The sequence below is a fragment of the Dipodomys ordii genome, unplaced genomic scaffold (genome assembly GCF_000151885.1).
Source record: "Dipodomys ordii isolate 6190 unplaced genomic scaffold, Dord_2.0 Scaffold5, whole genome shotgun sequence".
NCBI classification, from domain to species: domain Eukaryota; kingdom Metazoa; phylum Chordata; class Mammalia; order Rodentia; family Heteromyidae; genus Dipodomys; species Dipodomys ordii.
Window position 1 is genome coordinate 17,301,521 of NW_012267221.1, and position 22,572 is coordinate 17,324,092.

At 34.6% G+C, this 22,572-nt stretch overlaps 1 protein-coding gene across 5 annotated transcripts in view; it reads right to left on the reverse strand.

The window, feature by feature from the left end:
- The window catches only part of Scn1a (sodium channel, voltage gated, type I alpha subunit), a 98,939-nt gene that overhangs the window by 75,180 nt on the left and 1,187 nt on the right, over positions 1-22,572 (reverse strand). For all 5 annotated transcript variants that reach the window (XM_013027709.1, XM_013027691.1, XM_013027699.1 and 2 more), the window contains exons 2-7: positions 12,741-12,859; positions 10,295-10,384; positions 7,237-7,365; positions 5,158-5,249; positions 3,934-4,203; positions 22-85 (exon numbers count right to left, since the gene is read on the reverse strand). In XM_013027709.1, coding sequence (XP_012883163.1) covers positions 22-85; positions 3,934-4,203; positions 5,158-5,249; positions 7,237-7,365; positions 10,295-10,384; positions 12,741-12,859 — 764 coding nt within the window. The remainder of the gene's footprint in view (positions 1-21; positions 86-3,933; positions 4,204-5,157; positions 5,250-7,236; positions 7,366-10,294; positions 10,385-12,740; positions 12,860-22,572) is intronic.

Here is a 22,572-nt window from a genome sequence, read left to right on the forward strand (position 1 = left end):
CGCAAACAATTGCTGGCTTACCCTGCATCAGAACTGTTTCCACAGAGTAGTGCATCTATAAAACCCTCTAGGACATAATGATACCCTGTGTGAAAAACGAAAGTCACAAAACAAACATTTGCATTGTTAAAAAAAAGACACTAAAATGAGAAAGCAAAAACAAGTCCTAGTTTTAAGTTCACTGAGAAATTCTCAGAACATTAAGTCATTTGGAGACAAAAACATTTTCCTGTTCTCTTTCCATATATTAGATATTACATTAAGGACATTATTCTTAAGCTTTGGATTCATCATTTAATGAGATTTTTTTGAAACTTTAAAACTCAATCATTTGTTTTTTTTTTTAATGAGGTTTGTTCTAGCTAAGTAAAAAAATATTTGTCTGAATGTTTACTCTGAAAATTTGAATTGCTGTAGAATCACATCTTTGAACACTTAATTGTATAATAAAGATTATGGCTGAAATGTTTATTAAAGTTTTTAGTAAAGTATGTTTTCCTTTAAGCATTAACCTTATGTGAATAAGTGACTGCTTGATAATTTTTAAGTAATTTTTCTAAGTAGCTTAGTAGAGAACTGCTGAAATCCTCAGCATTAACATTTTACTGTTTGTGCTAAGTGTAACTGTAGTATAAAAATGAATTTTTGGCACAGAGCAGAATTCAAAATTAAAATCTTTTTAGAGAATGAAGAGCATTAGGTACACTGAATCATGGAGAGGTTCTTAATTACTAACAAAAGGAAGAAATAGTCTCACAAAACAAAAGTTTTATTGGGGAAAGTACAATGATTTTTTTCTTTCTTAAAATGACTCTATCTCAAAATTAAAGGAGCATATTTTCACTTGCATTCTCTCTTATATTTTAATGTCATTTATTGATTTTTAATAATTTGTAATGTAATAATATATTCATATTTTATATAATTTAATTCATAACTTACTAAGAATTTTTATAATTTAATATAAATTTAATTTACTAATGCAAATTTATAATAAAAATAGATTGAAATGTAAATTGTAGCTGATTTACATTTCACCAATGTCTAGGATACAACATAGGCACTGTACAGTAATAACATGTATAAATTGTATCAGCTACTAAAATAAATTAAAAATTAAAATATGAAAATAATTATTATATGTAAGCATTAGTTCTCTCAAAGTTTCCTGTTTCTAGTGATTGTCTTGTCACTTTTAACATCCAGATGTGTCTGTTCTATGAAATGTTCCTTGAACTTTTACCTGTTTTGCATTAGATTGGTTAAATTAAGAACTTCTTCACTATATTACCTGTATGTATATTTATAAAATATATACAGGATTATAGTCTTAATCCTATCATTTATTTATAAAAGTGTTATTATTCTTAGAAAAAGGTCATAATCATAATTATTTCTATATTATTATTGCTTGGAAACTAATAGCCTTTCAATAAAGTTTATTGCATTGAATAAGTAAACAGGGCAGAAAAAGAAACACATGGAATTAGTCAGTGATTTTGCAAGAAGAAACACTATCTAGAAGTTACATATAGAACCACATAAAGGGAAGTACTACTTTGTTGTTGTTGGTGGTGGTCATGGGGCTTGAACCCTGGGCCTGGGTGCTGTCCCTCAGCTTTTCAGCTCAAGGCTAGTGCTCTACCACTTGAGCCACACCACCATTTTCTGTTTTGTGAGTGGTTTATTGGACATAAGAGTCTCATGGACTTTCCTGCCCGGGCTGCCTTTGAACCGTGATCCTCAGATCTCATCCACCTGAGTAGTTAGGATTACAGGCGTGAGCCACCAGAGTCTGGCTGGGAAATACCATTTTTATTTCTAAATATTCTGACCTCTTATAAACGTAGGATGATTGACACAGAAGGGTTTTTGTTGTTTTATTTTGTTCGTTTTGCTGGTCATGAGGCTTGAACTTAGGGCCTGGATGCTGTCCCTGCGCTTTTATTTTGCTCAAGGCTAGCATTCTACCTCTTGAGCTATAGCCCCACTTCCAGCTTTTGCTTTTGTATTATTGGTAATAAGCGTGTCATGGACTTTCCTGCCTGCTGGCTTCCTCAATTCTCAGAACTCAGCCTCCTGAGTAGCTAGGATTACAGATGTGAGTCACTGGTACCTGTCTGACACAGAATTTAACTGTTAAGTAAAATGTTAAAAAGTAATAGGATATTTTCTTTTGAAACTGAAGCTGATTTAAAACTTTTAACTCCAAAGAAATATAACTTTTCAGTCATATCTTAATTTTTATGAACACCTTTAACTTTATTAATTTAATTTTCTATCTTGTTTATATTTGCATTTGACCTGAAATAATCCTTTTAAACAAGTACAATATTGGTACAATCAAATGGCAAGAATTCATATATTGGCAGTACTAAGTTTGGAAATCAAGGATTCATACTTGCTAGGCAGTCACTCTACCACTTGATCTACTAGGCTGGCCCTTTTTATAATGCATCCATATATGTATACATCTTTGTATATACATGTATATACATTCATATATATACCTACATATATGTATATACATATATAATTTTTTGAGATACAGTCTTGCATTTTATCTGGGCCAGCCTGGATTGTGAACTTCAAATGCTTCCTTGTGTCACTGAGATGACAGGTGTGTGCACCCAGCCCTGGTGCTTCCGTACCTGTGATGACAGGTGTGCACCACTTTGCCTAGCCACTGGTTAAGATGGAGTCTTAAAAAATATCCCCTTTTCGGGGCTGGGAAGGTGGCTTAGTGGTAGAGTGCTTGCCTTGCATACATGAGGCCCTGGGTTCGATTTCTCAGCACCACATAAGCAGAAAAAGCCGGAAGTGGCACTGTGGCTCAAATGGTAGAGCACTAGCCTTGAGCTGAAGAGCTGAGGGACAGCGCCCAGGCCCAGAGTTCAGGCTCAGGACTGACAAAAAAATCCCCCTTTCCACAAGGCTTACCTAAGATCATGATCCCTAATCTCCATCTCCTAAGAAGCTACAATTATGGATTTGATATCCTGAGATTGGCTAAAAATCCATTTCAGCTTTTTTCAAGTTGACTATGACCTCATATATTCTTGGTTTCTTTGAGTATAAGAGAAAAACAGGGACTAATACATTTTTACTAAGGAGTATAAACCCTAATTATATTTTTAGAGTACCTGATATCACACAAATATTGGTAAAAAGTAAATTTCAAGAGTTGATAGCATGAAGTGGCTAATGCACATTTTTGTATTGCTCTGACAGTGTTTTTAAGGCATTTTTTTAATCTAGAGATTTACAATGATCCAGATTATTTACTAGCATATGATTACATATCATGGAAGAATTACTTTATATCACACTAAGATACTTTCCAGATCTACCATTATGAGACAGTGATGATGTTCTTTTAAAAATTATTCTATCAACTGGGTATCAGTGGCTCACACCTGTAATCATAGCTACTCACGAGGCTGAGATCTGAGGATTGTGGTTTGAAACCAGCCTGGGCAGGAAAGTCCAAGAGACACTTATCTATAATTAACTTCCAGAAAATCAAGAGTGCGGCTGTGGCTCAAGTGGTAGAGCACTAGCCCCGAGTACAAAGAGGCTCAGGGAAAGTGCCCAGACACTGAGTTCAAGCCCCACAACAAACCCCCAAAATATGCTATCAGTACTTCAAGAAATATCAAATCATAGGTAATTTTCTGTCACTCAACTTGTTTGTTTCACACAGCCTGACACTGAAGACTTTTCTTTTACTTTATCCAAAGTAGTACTCATCACTTTAGCATAGTCATGATATAGCTACATGCAAACATCAAGAGTCTGTTTTATGTATTTAACATGGTTTGCTTTAAGGACACTTCTTTTACCAATGAGTCACGTTTTAGCATACCCTCTTTTTGAAATATTGCTATGGAAAGATGTTGCAATGCAAAGAATAGACATAACAAAAATTCTCACTTGTATCTTGAATATATGACTTCCAGTCAAACTCAAAGTAAGTTTCATTGATAAGTGTGCCATTGTAATTGACAGTAACATTCCTCTCTATACTATGCTCCTCCAGAGAAGCATTGGTGGGAGGCCATTGTACACATTTATTCCTCAGGTTGCCCATGAAGAGCTGCAGCCCAATGAGAGCAAACACGCTCAGACAGAACACAGTGAGGATCATGACGTCTGAGAGCTTCTTCACCGACTGGATGAGGGCCCCCACAATGGTCTTCAGGCCTGAAAGAAAGAAGCTTGTGACTATGAAGATGTATACATCCATAACAGTAAAGCTTGACATAGTTCTCTGGAAAGCATGGCATTTGTGCATGAGTATGAACAGTGCTGGCAGAGTCAGTTGAAGGCAGTACTCTCTGGAAAGCTGAATTGCTTATGGGGATGAACTCCAGACATGGCAAGGTAGATGAAATGCACATTCTTTTATCATGAGAGACTATCGTGAGAGGCTCATGATCTTCATGAAGTTTACATGGACTTGCATTTCTCCTTTCTGCTATTACAGTTTTCTCAAACTCTCCTTAGGGTCAGTCACTAGTTTTTTTATGTAATCTATTACCTTAATAAATGTTTTGAAATGGCTTGAGATATAGTTATAATCAAAAAGTTTTTGCTATAGAACTGGAGGGTGGCTTGAAGCATAATTTCACTATGAAACAAATCCACCATGAAGACTTACGTTTATTATGTTATACCTTGACTTCTATTAGCCAAAGACCTCAAGGGTTTATAATATTTATGATTAGGGATCCATGAGAGCAAAGAATAAAAACTTAAAGACTGGTACAATTCAACAGGGAGTAAGTAGGTCCTTAGTAAAACTGACATGAGAAGGGTGATAGTATGGCTTAAGTAGTAAAGTGTCAGCAAAAAAGCCAGGGAAAAGCATGGGGCCCCGAGCTCAAGCTCAGTTCCCAAATATACACCAAGCAAATAAAAAAGAAGCACAACACTGACATGAAAAAAGTAATAACTCTGGATATGACAGTGTTCCATGCAAGAAATTGTTAAACTCCAAAGCTGACAAAACTTGTATTTAGACAGCAAGAATAATTTTCTTTGAAAGCACTACAATTCTGGATTTTCTATATTCTTTTGATTTTCTGTGACTTTCAGCAAAAATATTGAGGCTCAAAAAGCATCATGGGTCAGCCTTGCGTTTAACCAAGGTCTCACCTGGAATGACTGAAATCGTTTTCAGTGCTCGAAGAACTCTGAATGTTCTTAATGCTGAGACGTTACCCAGGTCCACAAACTCTGTCACATATCTGCAATGGGGGATTCACACACATACACAATGACAATATACAAGGAAACAGTTGTAGGTGTAAGAAGCCTATGCCTTTCATCATTCACTTACCTGCAGTTACAGAAGTACTTTTCAAAGTCTCAAGACTGAATGTTAAAATGATGCCTAGGCATCAAATGCCTAGGCATGTGCTTACATAGTCTGTAAGCAAATCTCAGTTCTTCAGATGTGAGCTGGATTCATATTACATTTTTGGCTCTTTTCAAAAGATCTACTTGGCAGCTTTAAATGATACATATTGTAATTGGCAAATTAGAAATTAGAACCTCCACTGTGGCTTTATTGTTATGGTTTAATGTCATTAACTAAATGCAAACATTTAAAAGTGTGCATTTTTATTGCCATCTGTGATGGCAATGTAGTCAGCATCATGTGTACTTTAGAAACAAGTGAAGAGAAAGTTAACTGTGTCTATGGTTTTGGTTTCAGTTGGAGATGGTTTCAGATGAAATTGCCCAACAAATTTAGACACAGAAAGGTATATTGCCTAATGTCTCTTATATATGAGTTAAAATTTCCTTTTAATGAAGCAAATTAAAAGCAACATTTTATGTGGCCCAATACTACTTCTACTATTATTGTTATTTATTCTCAAGAAACAAAAATCTCAATATAGCCTTAGCTACTCAGGAGGCTGAGATCTGAGGGTTGTAGTTCAAAGCTATCCTGGGTAGGAAAGTCTGTGTGGCTCTTATCTCCAATTAACCACCAGAAAACTGGAAGTAGAGCTGAGGCTTAAAGTGGTAGAGTGGTAGCTTTGAGCTCAGGGATAGCACTCAGGCCTCGATTTCAAGCCTTATGACCAACAAAAATCTCTCTCTCTCTCTCTCTCTGTCTTTCTTTAAGTAGCTGCCATTTAACAAAACAGTTTATGACTACATTATATCTTGATCAATGGCATGTTTTTCAACATTCTCACCCATCTCTCCTCCACTCACCCCTTCCCTCACTCTCCTTAATGAGAGATGGCTAGAGATTATGGTGAGGGATTGGCTTTTCCTAATAGAATATGCAAATTAGACCAGACTGACAGTTCTTGCAGCTCTATATCTGCAAGAGCTGCCTCTCCTCTTCCCCACCACCTCTCACTTGCATGAAGCAAAGGATGCTCTGGAAGGAAGAATGGAGGCAAGTGTGCTGGACCACTGCCTTCCTATTCTGCTTTTTATCTATTCCTGAATGGCTTCCCATTATTGTTCAGATGCTTATTACGGAATTTGACCACTAGGCGCTTGGGTGAGCGAAAGAAGGATGGGATTGCAGCAATTTGCACATTACTGCGTGTGTATGGAGAAGAGAGAAGACCATTTTGTCTGTGTTGAGGATAAAGCAAGAGATGAAGAAAATGAAGTAAAAGAGCAGAAAAAAAGTAAAGGGACCAGAGGGGAAATAGAAGCAGGGAATATCTGTTTGGTTTGCTGGTGAAATAATAATTTATTACATTCATAATGTATTATACATCCTTTTTCCTTGACAGCTTGATTTTGAAAGTTTTTGTCATGCTGGTAGATTCTATTACTCAACCAAACTAATGGAGCTTTGGAGATTACACAATTTAGTAAGGTCTGTGCAAACTCATCAAACTGGGAGAATTTTTTGTGGTTTCCATTTTTAAAGTCACTCTTCACAGATACATAGTGAATATGATTATATTTTCAAATTAGTGAGTGCGCAGGTATGTGTGTATGTGGTGAAAGAATGACCTATGTGAAATTTGCTGACAGATGTGTATTGTAGGTGAGAATTGTAGTCTCATCTCCTGAAAAGCCTTGCCCCAGTGAAATGCTCCTGAGACACCAACAGTGGTAAGTTAAAGTCTAGAGCTTAAATCTATAAACCATACCAATGTATTGTAATGTTAAAGCAAGCCTATTCTTTAAACACATCAGCAATAATAGAAAGCCAAAGAATGTTGTCTTTTGAAATTTCAAAAAGAAGACACTTACGCAAATGTAATGACAGTGAAGTCAAGCCAATTCCAGGGATCTCGAAGGAAAGTAAAATCTTCTAAACAGAAGCCCCTTGCAATAATTTTTATAAGGGATTCAAAAGTATATATACCCGTGAAGGTGTACCTAGAAACAAGTACCCCCAAAAAGAATGGATAAAGAATCAGGTTTCTTTCAGAATATATCAATTTCTTATCCCCTCTACCAGTGACTAGATGGATATGCAAATATAATAAGCTAAGCAGATACATTTTTATTTTCACAGAAACAAAACATAGCTCAAAATTAAAATTTGGCTCTCTCATACATGAAGAATTGTTTTTACAATGTGTGGTGTTAGAAGTATGCAACCCACAAGACTCAGTATAACTCCTGTGTGAAATGGCTTGGAAAGAACAGAAATTTAGCCAACCAATTCTGTAATCTTACATAAACATCCTATGATTTTCCTTTAGGAGGCAAAAAGTTTTTCCATTTTAAGCGTATTTTAAGTATAAGGAGACATTGATAAATCACTGTTATGTTTTTCCCTCTCTTTAAGATAAGTTAAGTTATTGAAAAAGTACTTCATTAAAATCAAAGTACATAATCATAGAGCTGTAAAAGATGGAGCTTTAATTTATATAAAATTGTATGGACATTCAGAAACTTTGCATGTTTCCAAAATCTGAATCTCTTATTCTGAAATTAGAGTTTGAAAGATGCACAAAATCACAAAAATCTATAGTACTTGAATACCTGTAGGATCTAACATATTAATTTTAATACGTTCAGAATCATTTTGTGTCTAATGTTTATTATTTCCAGAGTGTATTCATTTTTTATTTTCTTCAGTCTGGATGCATCAGAGTAGAGGCCTCTGTAAACACTGCACAGTACCCATGAAATCACTGGGATTGTGCCTTAGCCGGTACCTCCAAGGCCACAATAAATACTCACAAATTGACCTCAGTACTAACACTTCTTTCAAAAGGAAAGAAATGTACAACTCATCCAACGAGGAAGAAATAATTGTTTTGTCAAAGCTGATAGAATTCACAGACTTTAGCCTAAGATAATGACAATTTGCCTTGTGAAGGTTAAAATGTGTTTGTGACTCTAACTAAATATCATTATCCTACAATACTGTGAAATTTGTGAAATTTATGTAATCACTTAATCTCAATAAAAATTATTAAGACACAGTCTATTAATATCATCAGTAATACTTTCAGTTTCTGAAAATGCCATCCAACTCTTTTCAGTTAGTGTAGCCTTCAGTCTTTTAAAATATATACTTATTATCTTTAGTTGTACCAAAGAGTTGCTATTCAACAAAGTAGTTTTTGAATACAATATGGCTTGATCAATATTATCCCTTTCATCATTCTCTCTAAACTCCACCCTTTCCATCATTAAAAAAAATTATTTATTTTTTTTTGGGTCTGGTGGTGGAGCCTGAACTCTGGGCCTGGGTGCTATCCTTCAGCTCTTCCGCTTAAGGCTAGAGCTCTACCACTTGAGCCACAGCACAACTTCTGGCTTTTTTTTTTCTGCTTATATGATGCTAAGGTATCGAACCCAGGGCCTCATGTATGCAAGGCAAGCACTCTACCACTGAGCCATTTTCTCAGCCCCATTTTTTAAAAAAATTTGTAGGCTATGACTTGCATTTTATGACTGCATTCTCCTCTTCTTCCCTTGTGTACCACCCCACCTCCTTTGATTGAACTTCCCATGTCCAAGCGTTCATTTCTTAGTGTTTATTTTCTTGGATTGTGAGCCTTTCTAAGGAATTATATCTTTTCAGTTTTAGCCAATTCTATTATGTGCAGTTAATACACTATGTACACTTGCAAAATACCCTGAAGTGTTTGCTTATATATTTATAAATTAATTCTAGATTCCATACTTGGGGGAAAACATTCATTCTTTGTCTCTTTGGGCCTGACTTACTTCACTTAATATGATTTTTTCCCAGGGCTTTCCATTTCTTTGCAAATGATGCATTAACATTCTTTCTAATGAATAAATAAAACTTCCATTGTGAATGTATACCATATTTCTTGATTCACTTATCTGTTGAGGGTCAGCTGGGGGGGTCTGGTCGGGGGGCCTGAACTCTGGGCCTGGGCGCTATCCCTCAGCTCTTCAGCTCAAGGCTAGCACTCCACCACTTGATGCCAGCGCCACTTCTAGCTTTTTTTTCTGCTTATGTGGTGCTGAGGAATCGAACTCAGGGCCTCATGCATGCAAGGCAAGCGCTCTACCACTGAGCCACCTTCCCAGCCCGTGATTATTTTTTGTAGCCTACGTGTGTGTGTGTGTGTGTGTGTGTGTGTGTGACTACTAGAGCTTTAACTCAAGGCCTGGGCATTGTCCTTTAACATTTTTGCTCAAAGCTGGAGCTCAATCACATGATCCATAACACCATTTCTCACTTTTTTTTTGGTGGTTAATTGGAGAGAAGCGTCTCACAAACTTTTCTACCTGGGTTGCTTTGAAGCATGCTCCTCAGATCTCAACCTTCCCAGTAGATAGAATTACAGATATGAGCTACCTAGTACCTTGCTCAACCAACTTTTTGGATGATCACTTTTGAAACTGATGTGAGTCTGACACAAAGTGTAAGTACCTGATAGGAATGACAACTTGTGAGATGCCACCTTGATTTTTCATAGCATTTATAACTTGCTCTTTTTGATTCTTAACTCACTGAAGCAATCTGGAATGTAACTGGAACCAAATTCCATTATATATTGGCTCTGATCTGCACTGCTTAAATCATATTTTCTTTGGCCACTTTAGATCCTAAAGGAAAAGTGGTGAATGACCAGGAATGATGGTTTTCTATCCTCAGTAGGGACAATTAAAAGGTAATACTAGAGCTAATACCAGCAAACATGAGGGCCAGTATTGTCTTGTTGCTCCATTATTGTATCTCAAATGACTCTATGAAACATGTCCTTTAAGCTGTTTTAATGATGTATTAAGACACAGTTTCAAAATAATACGCATATGTGCATATCATATCATCCATATATACTTAAATGTTTAAAATATGAATTGTACTTACTCTACATTCTTTGTCCAATCTGGAGGGTTACTCATTGTCATAAATACACAGTTTGTCAAAATAGTGCACATAATTAACATGCTGAATAATGTAGGGTATAGTTAAGGAACACACAAAAGAAAATGCAAATAAGATGGTATATAAAACTCACATTGAAACACCTGAACAGCTGCTTAGCCAGGAAAAGTAGTCTAATTGTTTTAGTTTTCATTTATTTCGTCTGTAAAAAATCTGAGTAATAGTGCCACTTTCATAGAGTGGTTGTTTTGATTAAATGAGATAGCACATGCAAAGATATTGTATCAATACAAGGTATTGCTTTTTCAACTGTTACTAAACCAATATAGTTACCTCCCAGAGAACCATGGCAGGAAGACTATATGTGTGCCACCTGGAGCTATGAAGTTTTTGAGCAAAAAGTGTTAGCTTGAACAAATTCAGGCGAATAGTAAGTGGTTGAGGAAGAGCATATATCTGTAGTAATGAAATATCTTTAACACATTATCTAATATAATTGAATTCATGAAAATAATTTATAGACCAATACAACAGGCTGCTGTATGAGGTTTCAATGTTTTAACTGAATATAAACAACACAGCAGCATTATGAATAATTTTGAAGGTCAAGACTGAACATGATGTGACTATAATTAAAATTCAACTCTTATCTCCTCTGTCATTCTTATCTCTCTGTGTCTGCACATACATTTGTAATGAAGCTAACAAGTAAATATACTTCATCATGTTGGTGTGTAGATTAAGTGAGTATAAAATCATTTAGAACAATGATTTGATTATGAGAAAATATACTTCTATGTGTTAGCTTGAAGAAATGAAGACAGAATCATACTGCTGAAAGTGACTTTTAAAAACCAACTAGCCTTACCACTACCTTTTAGAAATCGGACAAATAAGAGGTAAGCTCTTGGTAAATAAGATAACTTGGCTCAGATTTCTGGAAAACAAGTTTCTGCCTGCAGGTCTTATAATATTCCTTCTACTAGAGTTTATGTCCCAAACAAAAATTTTCCATTCAGTGAACAAATAAATTTTCTACCAAATGACCACATGGTGGCACTAGAAATACAAACTAAGATTGGGAAACTTTAAGCAAAAATCCTGATCATATGATTCATATGTTTCAAATCTTTTAATTAAAAAACAAAGCGAAACAAAACAAACCTCTAAAACTAAGGGAACTCTTTTTTTTCGGGGAGGGAGATCGGTCGTGGGGCTTGATCTGGGCCTGGAAGCTGTCCCTCAGCTCTTCAGCTCAAGGCAAGAGCTCTACTGCTTGAGCCACAGCATCACTTCCGGTTTTCTGGTGGTTAATTGGAGATAATTGTCTCACTGACTTTTCTGCCTGGGCTGGCTTTGAACCGTGATCCTTAGATCTCAGCCTCCTGAGTAGCTAGGATTACAGGCATGAGCCACCTATACCCGGCCCAAGGGAACTCTTGTAATTGGCTTAGGATAGGTTTTAGGATTTTTTTTTGTATTGAATATTAACCCAGCATTTTACATTTTAAAATTTAATTTCTTTTATTCTTGTTCATTTATTTACATACTTTTTATTTAGTGCTAGAAATATAATTCTAGACTCTATGCTTGTTAGATAAGTATTCTACTATTGGGCTTTTTTTTTTTTTAGCAAGTTCAGTGTTTTTGCATTTTAGAATATAAAAACAAGTAGTATGAGTTTATAAAAATTGTAATAACTTTTCTATAGATATTATTAGCCAAACCATAAATCACAGTTCTAGTGAAAAACATGAATTTATGAGTATAATTGGACAGGCTTTTTAAACAACAGGACTGCATTTCTGGATTACCTTATTCCCTTTGGAAATATAATTTCAATTTCTTTAAGTTCCAGAGTCTTTTCTAAGCAATCACATTTGCATGATAAAGTCAAAATTCAGTGACATACCTTTTAAATTCAGCCAATATTCTCATACTTATTCTACAAAAATCACCAGAAAAGTTAAAAAAAATTGTTCAATGCTGGCTGAAGTCTCCTAACATTCTTCTAGGGGAAAAAAATCTTCCAAGATTATTTTAAAATAACATTAAAATGCTTTACATCATAGTTATGGTTAATCTTCATTTTGAAAGTGTGTCTCTTTGATATTTTATCATTATTCACTGAAAATTCTACACATCTTTGTACAAAGATACTAAGGGTAATTATAGTAATAAATTTGTAAGAGCCCAAGCATTTTTTCAGAAATATATACATGTATAAAAACACACATAATATATGATACAGATTTTTTTAAGTCTTAATGATATCTATGTGATCAACCAACTTTAAGAATAAGGTGTATATAACAAAAAAGGTGGACAATGAGTGATGAAAACTACAGACTTTTCTCAATTTATACTTAACTACCAAATACATACGATTATATGGATATAGTTAATATTAATCACTTAAAAAGGATATGAATGTACCAAAATCTTAATAGCTATTTTCCTAAGAGGGTTGAAGGGAGTTAAAATGTACAGGGCAGAGGTGGCACTGAAGCGGAAGATGGCCTTCCCTTTATTCAATACTATAAAAGTCTGCAAGATAGGAACACAACACAGAAGCATAAAAGCATAAAGCATTTAAACTCTACTATTTACTTTGTTAGTGTTATAATGAATAATTCTGATGTTACACAAGAAACCAGGACAGGTAAACCATGGAGAAAATCCAGTGACACTACTTTCTTCTGAGCTGATACTTACCTGCAATTTTACTGTACTTTAGGCAGTTAGCCAGGACAGTCAATTTTCTTAATATTTTAAATGTCAAGTGAAATGAGCATCTTAAATGAGTGCCTATTTCATTTCTGTTTAAAAACATCTTAAGATACTACATTCCATTTATAATGATTTCATCTTTCCTAAGTTGAATCACTTGAATGTTATTCCTGTAGATCATGAACTCATTCAACATCACTGAGGTTATTTGTGAAATTATTCTTTTACCATCTGTGCTTATAAAATAAACATTATCAATTTATTGATAAGAGAAAATAAAAAACGATCACCATCAAATTCACTCTTGCATTAGATGGAAATAATCCAATAATTGAGGAGGCTGAGTTCCCTGGAGAGTATCTTTTGACCAGGAGTGCTAAATTCTGTATGGGATTTCTGAGTTAGCTGACACATTGACTTCTAATCCCAAATGGCAGTCTTCACTCATGTACTATCTTGACATAGAGGAGAAGCTCAGGGATCCATGGATGTGAATGGAATTTTACTCCAAAAGCATACTTGGTTGATAGCAATCATTAATGGGCAGATAAAAAATTAGGAAATCCTATAATATTGCATCAAGGATTTGGATTGTTCTTAAGACATTTACTCATACTCATAACCAGATGTTCCAGAAAACCTTTTTCTCTGTGAAACATAGTAAGGTAAAGGTTAAGGTTTTCTCCTTGTTGTTGTTTTTGGTGGGGCTGAGAATCTAAAACCCAGGCCTCATGTAAATGCCCAACTAGGAACTATAATCACCAGTCCAACTTTTAAAATATGAATTCATCCATCTTGCAAAAGCCATGTGATTTAACCGTAAGTTATATACCTGTATAGAGCTCATTATGACTAGCAAGCTATCCATTTTTATTTAGACCTTTGTGCATGTTTTGTGTTTGAGGTAGGGCTGCTAGGTGAATGGCAGGCATGTAACTCTCAGTCATCCATTCCCACCTTTTCCTAATGTCTGGAATTATAGCTCTGCCACCGTGTCTGACATTTAATATATAGTTTCTTTTAAGCATATTTGCCAATTTATTCCTTACATTTTGTCTTCAGGTTGTTAATACATTTGTCATTTATTTTTCCCATCTGCTTTCAAAACTGTTAAGTAGAGTAATCTCAAGACATTTACTGACTAGTAGCTTGAAAATGGACCCTTATAGTGTGTTAGAGGTATAGATAGATGACCCCTAAGTGTGTGGGGAAAATGTAATATTCTAACCAGTACTGTATGTAAGCCACTTCTGCCACAAGATATATAAAAGTATTGAGACAGTCTGTGTTTGGAAACTTGTAATGCAATTCAACAAGTGGTTTGTCTGTTGAATCAAACAATAATAAAAAGACACAAGGTGTTTTTGGTTTTTTCTTTAGTTTTTGTGTGTCAGCTTCACTAGAGATCTGGGGAATTGATTTCTCTGTATTTTATAAAAACATACCTTTATAACAATTAGAGAAGCACTGCTCGCATTCTGACCTTCGGGCCTTTTTATCATCTCTGTATGTGAATATGTGCCAAAAGTTTGTTTTCAGGGTGTGTGGTGGGGTAGAGATTCACCTGTGCTTACAAGGGGCACATCTGCTTATTTATGTAGCCCATTTGCCCCCCTCCCCTGGATTCATTTAGTGTCTGTGTCCCTAAACGACATCATGAAACCATAAGAAAAAGTGGAGAGACTCACTTGTGCAATTTAAATACCTTTTCTGTAGGGAATTCAAGCAGAAAGAGCAAAAAAAATGAGCTAACTCAGAATTGATTATAGCCCACTTCTCCACCCTATACTACTTATATCTCATTGCCCCCATAATACATGAATACAGAAAGAAAACCCAACTAAGACTCTCTTCATTTCAAATAATATTGTAAGCGAATTTTGAAGTGGATCTAGTGATGCACAGAGATAATAAGGAAAGAATTGCAGCCTCTACAGAATACCTGCATTATAGATTGGAGAGCAAGAGTAAGCATCCCTGGTAATTAATTGTTTAATGATTTAAAAACCAACATTTGGAAAAGATAAGTAGATTTATCTTGTGTTAAGAGAGCAGAATCTTGAATAGAATGTCTTGTTCAGACAAGATGATCAGCAAAAGCTGGCTGCATTGCCTGCGACCAGTGAGACTTTGCACTTTACAATTATGTGATTCAGTTACCTCGCTCGAGAAAAGGAACAAATGGACTTAGCTGACAAAAAGGTCGTAACTCTAACTCAATGAGTCAGGTTTTGATACCTTATATTTTGTGCTGTTGAAAATGAAAATAATTTATGATTCTATAACAGCAGGACTGTGAGTCTGTTTTTGTCAGGTAGAAATTATTTTTCTAAAGAAATTATGAATAATTTCCCAAATTATCAATGATTATATTGTATACATTAATGAAATTCTTTCTCTGTACCAAATTGCATAGTAAATAAGAAAATCATTGCAGCATTCTAGCAGAAATTATTATTTATGAAACTGCTTGTGACAACCTAGCCATCTTTTCCTATCTGGGCTTATTGATAAAGTACAATTTGTTTATAAGCATTATCAAGGATGTGCATCGAATAACCTATATTTTTCACACACATATATATACATATATATTTATATATAGTATTTATTTAATCTAGATCCCATGTCACTGAAGATACAGAGCTGAAAAAATAAGCTCTAACTTTATGCTTCATTTTAAACTTTGTCAGAAGATGACTTCATATTTATTTTGTAAACCTGTTCTAGAACTAAGTTTATATCTTAAAGACAGGAAGTACCCTAGGAGAGTGAGGTATGCTGTTGAATTAAAAAAATTACATTTACTATTGTTTGTGTTTATTCTTGTCCTTCAAAGCTTAAAATAATAATTTCACCCAGTGGATTAGTTGTTTTTCAAAAAAAGTCTTTGAAAGTTAATCACTTTGAAATTTAAATGTACTTTCCTACAAGGTGGGAAAGTAAGTATGTATTTTCCACAGATCCCAATATCTATGTTATTCCTGAGTATTAAGGTTTGAACTTGAAGCTTTATAAATGCTAAGCAAGTGTTGTGCTCCTGAGCTACATCTTAAATACTATGTAACTTTTAATGAGGTATAATTCTGAATTAATGACACTTAAAACTTTATTAGTATACATAAGATACTGCCACTTTTAAGATGGCATCAGTTCTATATGAGGTTAGTGTTTAAGCACACACTCTTAGTACAACTTCAGGTGTTAAGAAATTTGGCTCTAGTTTCTGCATAGAGGTAGGCTCTAGATTTCTCATGTCTAAGCAACTGATTTGGGGAAAGATCATAGCAGGGAGGAGAGAGTCACACACAAGAAGAGACATTTCAGAGTTTTCAGTATGAAGTACAACTGAGAAGGTCAAAAGATGCCTATTAATACACATCACTGGAGACATTCTGGACCATAGTAGGGAATTTAATTCTAATTCTTTTTTCTCATTTACTTTCTTGCTCATTTGTTATATCCTGGATCTTTAGGTAAGGTTTTCCATCCTGTTTTGACTCACAGAGAGAATGGAAAGTTTTCATTCAGATTCTCTACTTGACTCTAAAGTGGTCATGTGATATTTAACACTGTTCTCTTCCGGTCTCACTCAGTTTTTCAATTTAGACTAGAGATAGCAAGTCCAGAGAACATTTCACCTGACTTGCTTATCTGTGATCCATGACACTTCAATAAAAGCATCCTCCATGAAGTTTAAAGTATTGTTTTTAAACCATGAACCACAAATTAAAATTGGCACAGAGACTGATGGGAGGGACAGTAGATACCTGCCCATTTTTTGCTATGCAAGTCACTGATACCAGACCTGAAAATCTAAGAAAAACCCTAAATATGAATGATTATGCGTTTCTATGTGTATTATCTCATTATTTATAAATATTGTGAAAAATTCAAAATTTAAAGACTATTGTATTATTTTAGACAAACAAGTGTTTGAGCTTTACTCTTCACATGTTTTATAGATGCCAGGATTTTTAAAAGTGCCATCTCTGTCTTGAGCTAAGTGGAATAAGTAGGGAACTGGGCAGGAACTTCCCAATGGAAGGAATTTTCTAGATTTTCATCACCCAGGGATTTGGATAACTTGAGCACAACCAAATCAGAAACAGCATCCACAAGCAAAGTTATAACACTAAGAGTTAAAATATTTTCAACCCTGTGCCACAGGTACATTTCATAAATATGATGAACTATTATATTCTTAGTTAATTTTTCTTTGACTCAAGAGGACAAACTGGAGTTCAAATTTTATTACATATGTTCTGTGTAGGAACTGTGGACAAACATTCTCCATTAATTTCATCATTGCAGTGGGGAGGGCTATTGGAATACCAACATTAAGATTGTCTCAAACATAAGATGAAGAAGTATATGTCTGTATTCTGAGAGATTTTTAAACTATCAAAAGAATATAAGATTTAAAATCTTTAAAATGTGGCTCTGCATATTTGATAGACATAGAGAAGAACATTTCTGTGTCTCAAAGCAGAGTGAGTTTTCACTTTGGAGTTTGCAGGTTCAAGACCTTCTCCTCATACTTTGTATCTCAAAAATGACTATTATTTTTTCCTATCTGAAAATTGATCATTATTAGGTTCTCTATCCATTACTCTCCACTTACATGTCATCTTATATGGTGTTTCTTTTCCCAATAGATTTCTTTGTTGCTCCCTTTTGAGTCCTCATATACAAATTTAAATGTCAAATTCATAACTGGAGCACAACATTCAAATTTTCTGAGCTGATTCTCTTTGGGAAAAAGTAGCTTAGTGCCTTGTCAGTCTCTGATGGGGAAAGAAAAAATTTAAATTATTTTAGAAGTTGATCCTAACCACCAAGTCTCTCAGATGTTAATTTTATAAAGATAGGGAATGCTTGATTGGTGAAGTGGACAGACCAGGATACTACCAGCCCATGAGGTGAGAATCTGGGCTTGCAAAGTAGTAGGAATAGACAGGCACAGGAGCAGCTTCTGGTTTAGTTTCATTCTATCACTGACTTGTACTGAGTTACTCTCAATCTAACACTACAACCTGAAAGGAACACATCAATAGGTTGTGGAGCTTTACAGATCTGCCTTTAAACCCAGACTCTTATAAATAGTTTCAGGATTGCAGGCAATAGTTTGTCTTGAATAAAGTTAAGGGCTATCTTGGAAACACATGTGGATTAAATGAGAAATGAAAATATCTGGATACATAGTATATTGGGCAATCAGTGACTGTTTTTGACTGCCTAGCATAATTTTTCTGCTCCAACAGACCCTATTCTCTTCATTTTAGAGAAAATCTTGCCCTCTTGTCTGTTGATGTGCCTTAGATGGACGTGACTTTTTTCTTTTCTTTTTTTTTTTTTTAGCATAGGTCAGCTCATGATTTTGATCTGGACTAAAAGATATATATCCTGAGTCATAGTCATTGATTCTGAAGAGACCTAATGATGATCAATTCGAGGTCTTTTGCTTGAATTAAAAACAAATATGAGCTCCTTTCTTGGGGTAACTAGACTTTAGGAGGTTAGCTTCATGCTACTGGTGGTTATTTCTGCCATTTTGTGAGTGAGCCAATCTACAAAGGAATCCAGCCTAGGTGAAGGCAAAGGCAAAACTAGAAAAAGACTGTCCAGGCGATGTCATTTTAAGTAGTGAAATTTTTAATATTAACACCAAATTCAGTGCATGCAATGTTTTCCTTTTCTTTTCCCCCCAAAATAGTTTCTGTTTTGATCACTTTTATTTAAAGAGACTTTCATTGGCATGATTGGTATCCATAAACCTAAGCTGTCATTTCCTCTCCCAACACATTCCCATGGCAGTGTTTCTGAGACAGAGATTGAGATGTGTTGAGACTGTAGGGTAAGGAAGAAATGATGAATGGGGAGGAATAAGTCTTGGAAGGTACTTTCAATAACCTTGATGCAAGTGGCAGCTTGGTGACTGGTTTTCTAGAGGCGTGCTGATATGCAAAGAACTCTAAATCAGAGAAGGTCTTTGTGCCAACTCAGAGAATCATAAGCATTATCTGTTTTCAGACTATCCATTAAATGTATTTTATAAGGAGAACCTCCTCCATCTCAATTATAAAAATAAAATAAAAAAGAAACCCGAATTTAAGAACTAAAAAAATTCCTGTAGCAATAGAAGATCAGGTTTGAAGCTCTTCACACAAGATTTTTTATGCAGTTCCAAAATAGGGATTGCACATCTTTGTAGGACAACTGATAGAATAAATTTTTAAAAATTGTCACAGAGACAACCAAGGACAAAGTACAGTTTTAAATGAATTCATTTCCATATTCCATAATTAACAAACATCTATTTTCATTCCAGCTTTAAAATACCTCATTCTATTTCCAGTAATCTGCCACATTGTCAAGAGGACATTTCTTCCCATGGTACTAATGAGTCATCTGTAATTTTAAGAACATGCTAAGGGAGAGATTTTCTGTAACAAGAGTAGGTGAAAAATTTGAATGTATATCCAAATGGTATAACATAACATGAAAAGAAACTGTGTGGAAAAAAAGAAAAAAAAGAAGAAAGCCAAACAAGAGAAAGATGTATTCACTAACAAAAGGGAGTCTTTTGTTAAAGTGATGAAGTAAATAACAAGAAAAAGAAAATTCAACTTGGGATCATGTTCTGAAGAACTACAAGCTTATCAGAATAAAGATGCTATGGATCATCCTGTGACTGTTCCTGATAGATCCTTTATTTTTCCTTTAGTTCTTACCATGAACTCCTGAACCTCTAAAGCATGTGTGGAATCCCTAAACCTTTCATGTGCCAAAAACATTCACTAGAAGGTTGCTACGATTCTTACAATCATTGGTATTACTGATGATGGTTTAAGCTAACAAGTTTGGCAGAATATTTGAATATTGCATAATTTACACATCTGAAACTCAGATAGAGGATAAAAACATGTAGACATTTGTCATTAGAAAATAAACCATTATCAGTGACATTCCTGTAAGTTCACTGACATTATCAAAGATCAAATGGGCTTTCACTGTATGGTATCATTTGCATTCAAATAAATTTTTTCCTTGCAGGTGTACAATTGTAATTTAGCATAAAATGTCCTGAGAAGAATACATTCTACAGCCATTTTTCGTCATTCAGTCCTATTGGTTGAATGATTATCTCTCTTCCAAACTCATACTGAAATTTATTTGCCATTATTACAGTAGATGTGAGATTTTCATGTGGTAATTAACCTGTCAAGGCTCTACCTTCATTGGTAGGTCCCAAACCATTATTCCGATCCAGTCCAGCAGCTTCTTATTGTCTTACTGCTTTGCAATGATGCAAAAAGAGGGTCTTGTCTAGGATATAACTCCTCCTTTTTGGACTCTCCATCATCTAGAACTGCAAGCCAATGAATTTCTGTTCATTATAAATTTCCCAGTTTCAAATATTTTGTTAGAACCACACAAAGGAACTAACACAGTCAACTTGCTTTATTTATCTATCTATAGTTAAGAAATTAGATGCTTGAATAATGATAAGAATGACACTTCACAGTGAGATTGTACCAAGTGTATTGCATTTCTCACAAACTGACTTGTTAAACTGAAATCCATTTGCACAACTACTTAAAGATAATAAATGCATATTTTAAAAATATTTTTATAGAAACAAATGACAAATCTGCTATGGCATTTTAGTTTAACTTTTGGGAAGCCACTTGTCTAAATGATGTCCTCCTGTCAACTCATTTAAAAAACAAACCCTCTAATATTAGATATGAGAAATTACAACCTAAGAAGCATTTTATAGACCCTATAACTGTGGCAAGGGTAGGTTTTGTGTGTGTGTGTGTGTGTGTGTGATGTTCATTTCATTGTTTTAAACCAGATACTCAAGTATCTAGCATAAAATTACTCATGAAATATCAAAAGAAATATTATAACTTTAACTTTATCCAGGGAAAATTTGTTAGGAATTCATGAATTCTTCAATGCTGAAACAACTAATTATGAAAGAATATTTAAGATTAGAAGAACAGTATATAACAACTAATATAAACTTTCAAGACATGAAATTATTAAATAGGGAGATACCAAACATCTAGCCTAATCTTATTTAATGCCTTCATAGTTTTTAAGAATTTTAGTCCTATAGTAAGTTTCATTTGCACTGCTGTTAAATGATTTCACATGTGCAGATTTACTTGATGTCAGCTCAATGTGAAAGCAAAGGATGTGGCTTACCTTGGGGAAAGCTTCCTGATAACAGTATTTCTCTTATCAGGTTGCTCTACTTGCACATGTATTTTGTCCCAAAATGTCAGAATGGTTTTCCTTCCTCACACAATGTGCATTTGAAGATAAGGATGGAGGATATTAGAAGCAAGTTTAGATGAGACCCCAACAAAGTTCATCTGGCTGCCAAGTGATTCCATCAGAGTTGGTCTTGTAAAAAATACTCAAGAACTTCAAGTACTTTTAAAAAGTGGGGAAATTTTGTTTTCCATGTGACTTTCTGTCATTTGTTATATACAATGAATTATAATCCAAATCATGGACTATATAAGGAAGGAACTTCCTCTTAAGAGAATACTTTTTGTCAGTCTGAAAGCTATTTAAATTAAAAGATGGATAGGATGGTCTGGTTCCTCAGAAGAATGACTGTCCTTGACATGCATTAGTTTGGTCTCTCTTGACACGTTTATTTATAGTCTTATAAATAAGGACTCAGCACAGAAGCTTGGATGCTAGATTTTATCCCTATCTGTTGGAGGGCTAGACTCAGTGACTCCAGTGATTTTTAGCATGTTGTTTTTCCATAGAATGGAGGCAAAGGGGCTAAGGGCAGAGAAAGGCCTGCTGGAGGCAGACACTGAATACACTGGAAATGTCCAGAAATAAAGTAAATATAGTCTCTGGTATGAATACATTTTTATGTATAATACATCCTCAGAGTTTTTACCTCTATAACAAAATAATTTAAGTGAACTGAAATCTTTTAATAATTGATATATAAGCATTTTCAGATTCCTTATAAAAACAAAACCTACATAGGTTACTTAGCTTGAGCTTTTACTTTTCAGATCTCATATTAAAGCAATGTCCAGAGAACTGATTCAATGATAAAGGGCATTTTTTCTTCTTAATATATGAGAAATTTATGACAGTTATGTGACAGATGATCTCTTAACAAGTAAGATCTGATAATGAAATATTAAAAATCAAAGTAAACTTAATTAAAGAAAATAAAGAGGATAGAAATGATTCTTTATTCCTCTACTATGAATTGGCCAAATGAGTTTTTTAAAAAGCAAAGTGTGTTGCACTTAAACTGTCTATATCTTGGAAAGTAAAATCAAAGAAGTGATCTGTGTGAGGTTTTCACATCTGAAATTATATAAATCAGTGTGAAGTGATTCAAAATTTTTTTTACTTAATTTCACATAGTAAAATTGTTAGGATTTTGCATGAGCTAGGTTTGTACAGGATAGGGTTGCACTTTTAGTCCTTGCATGCATGCAAGGACATACATTAGACTAGCAATAAGAATCCTTAAC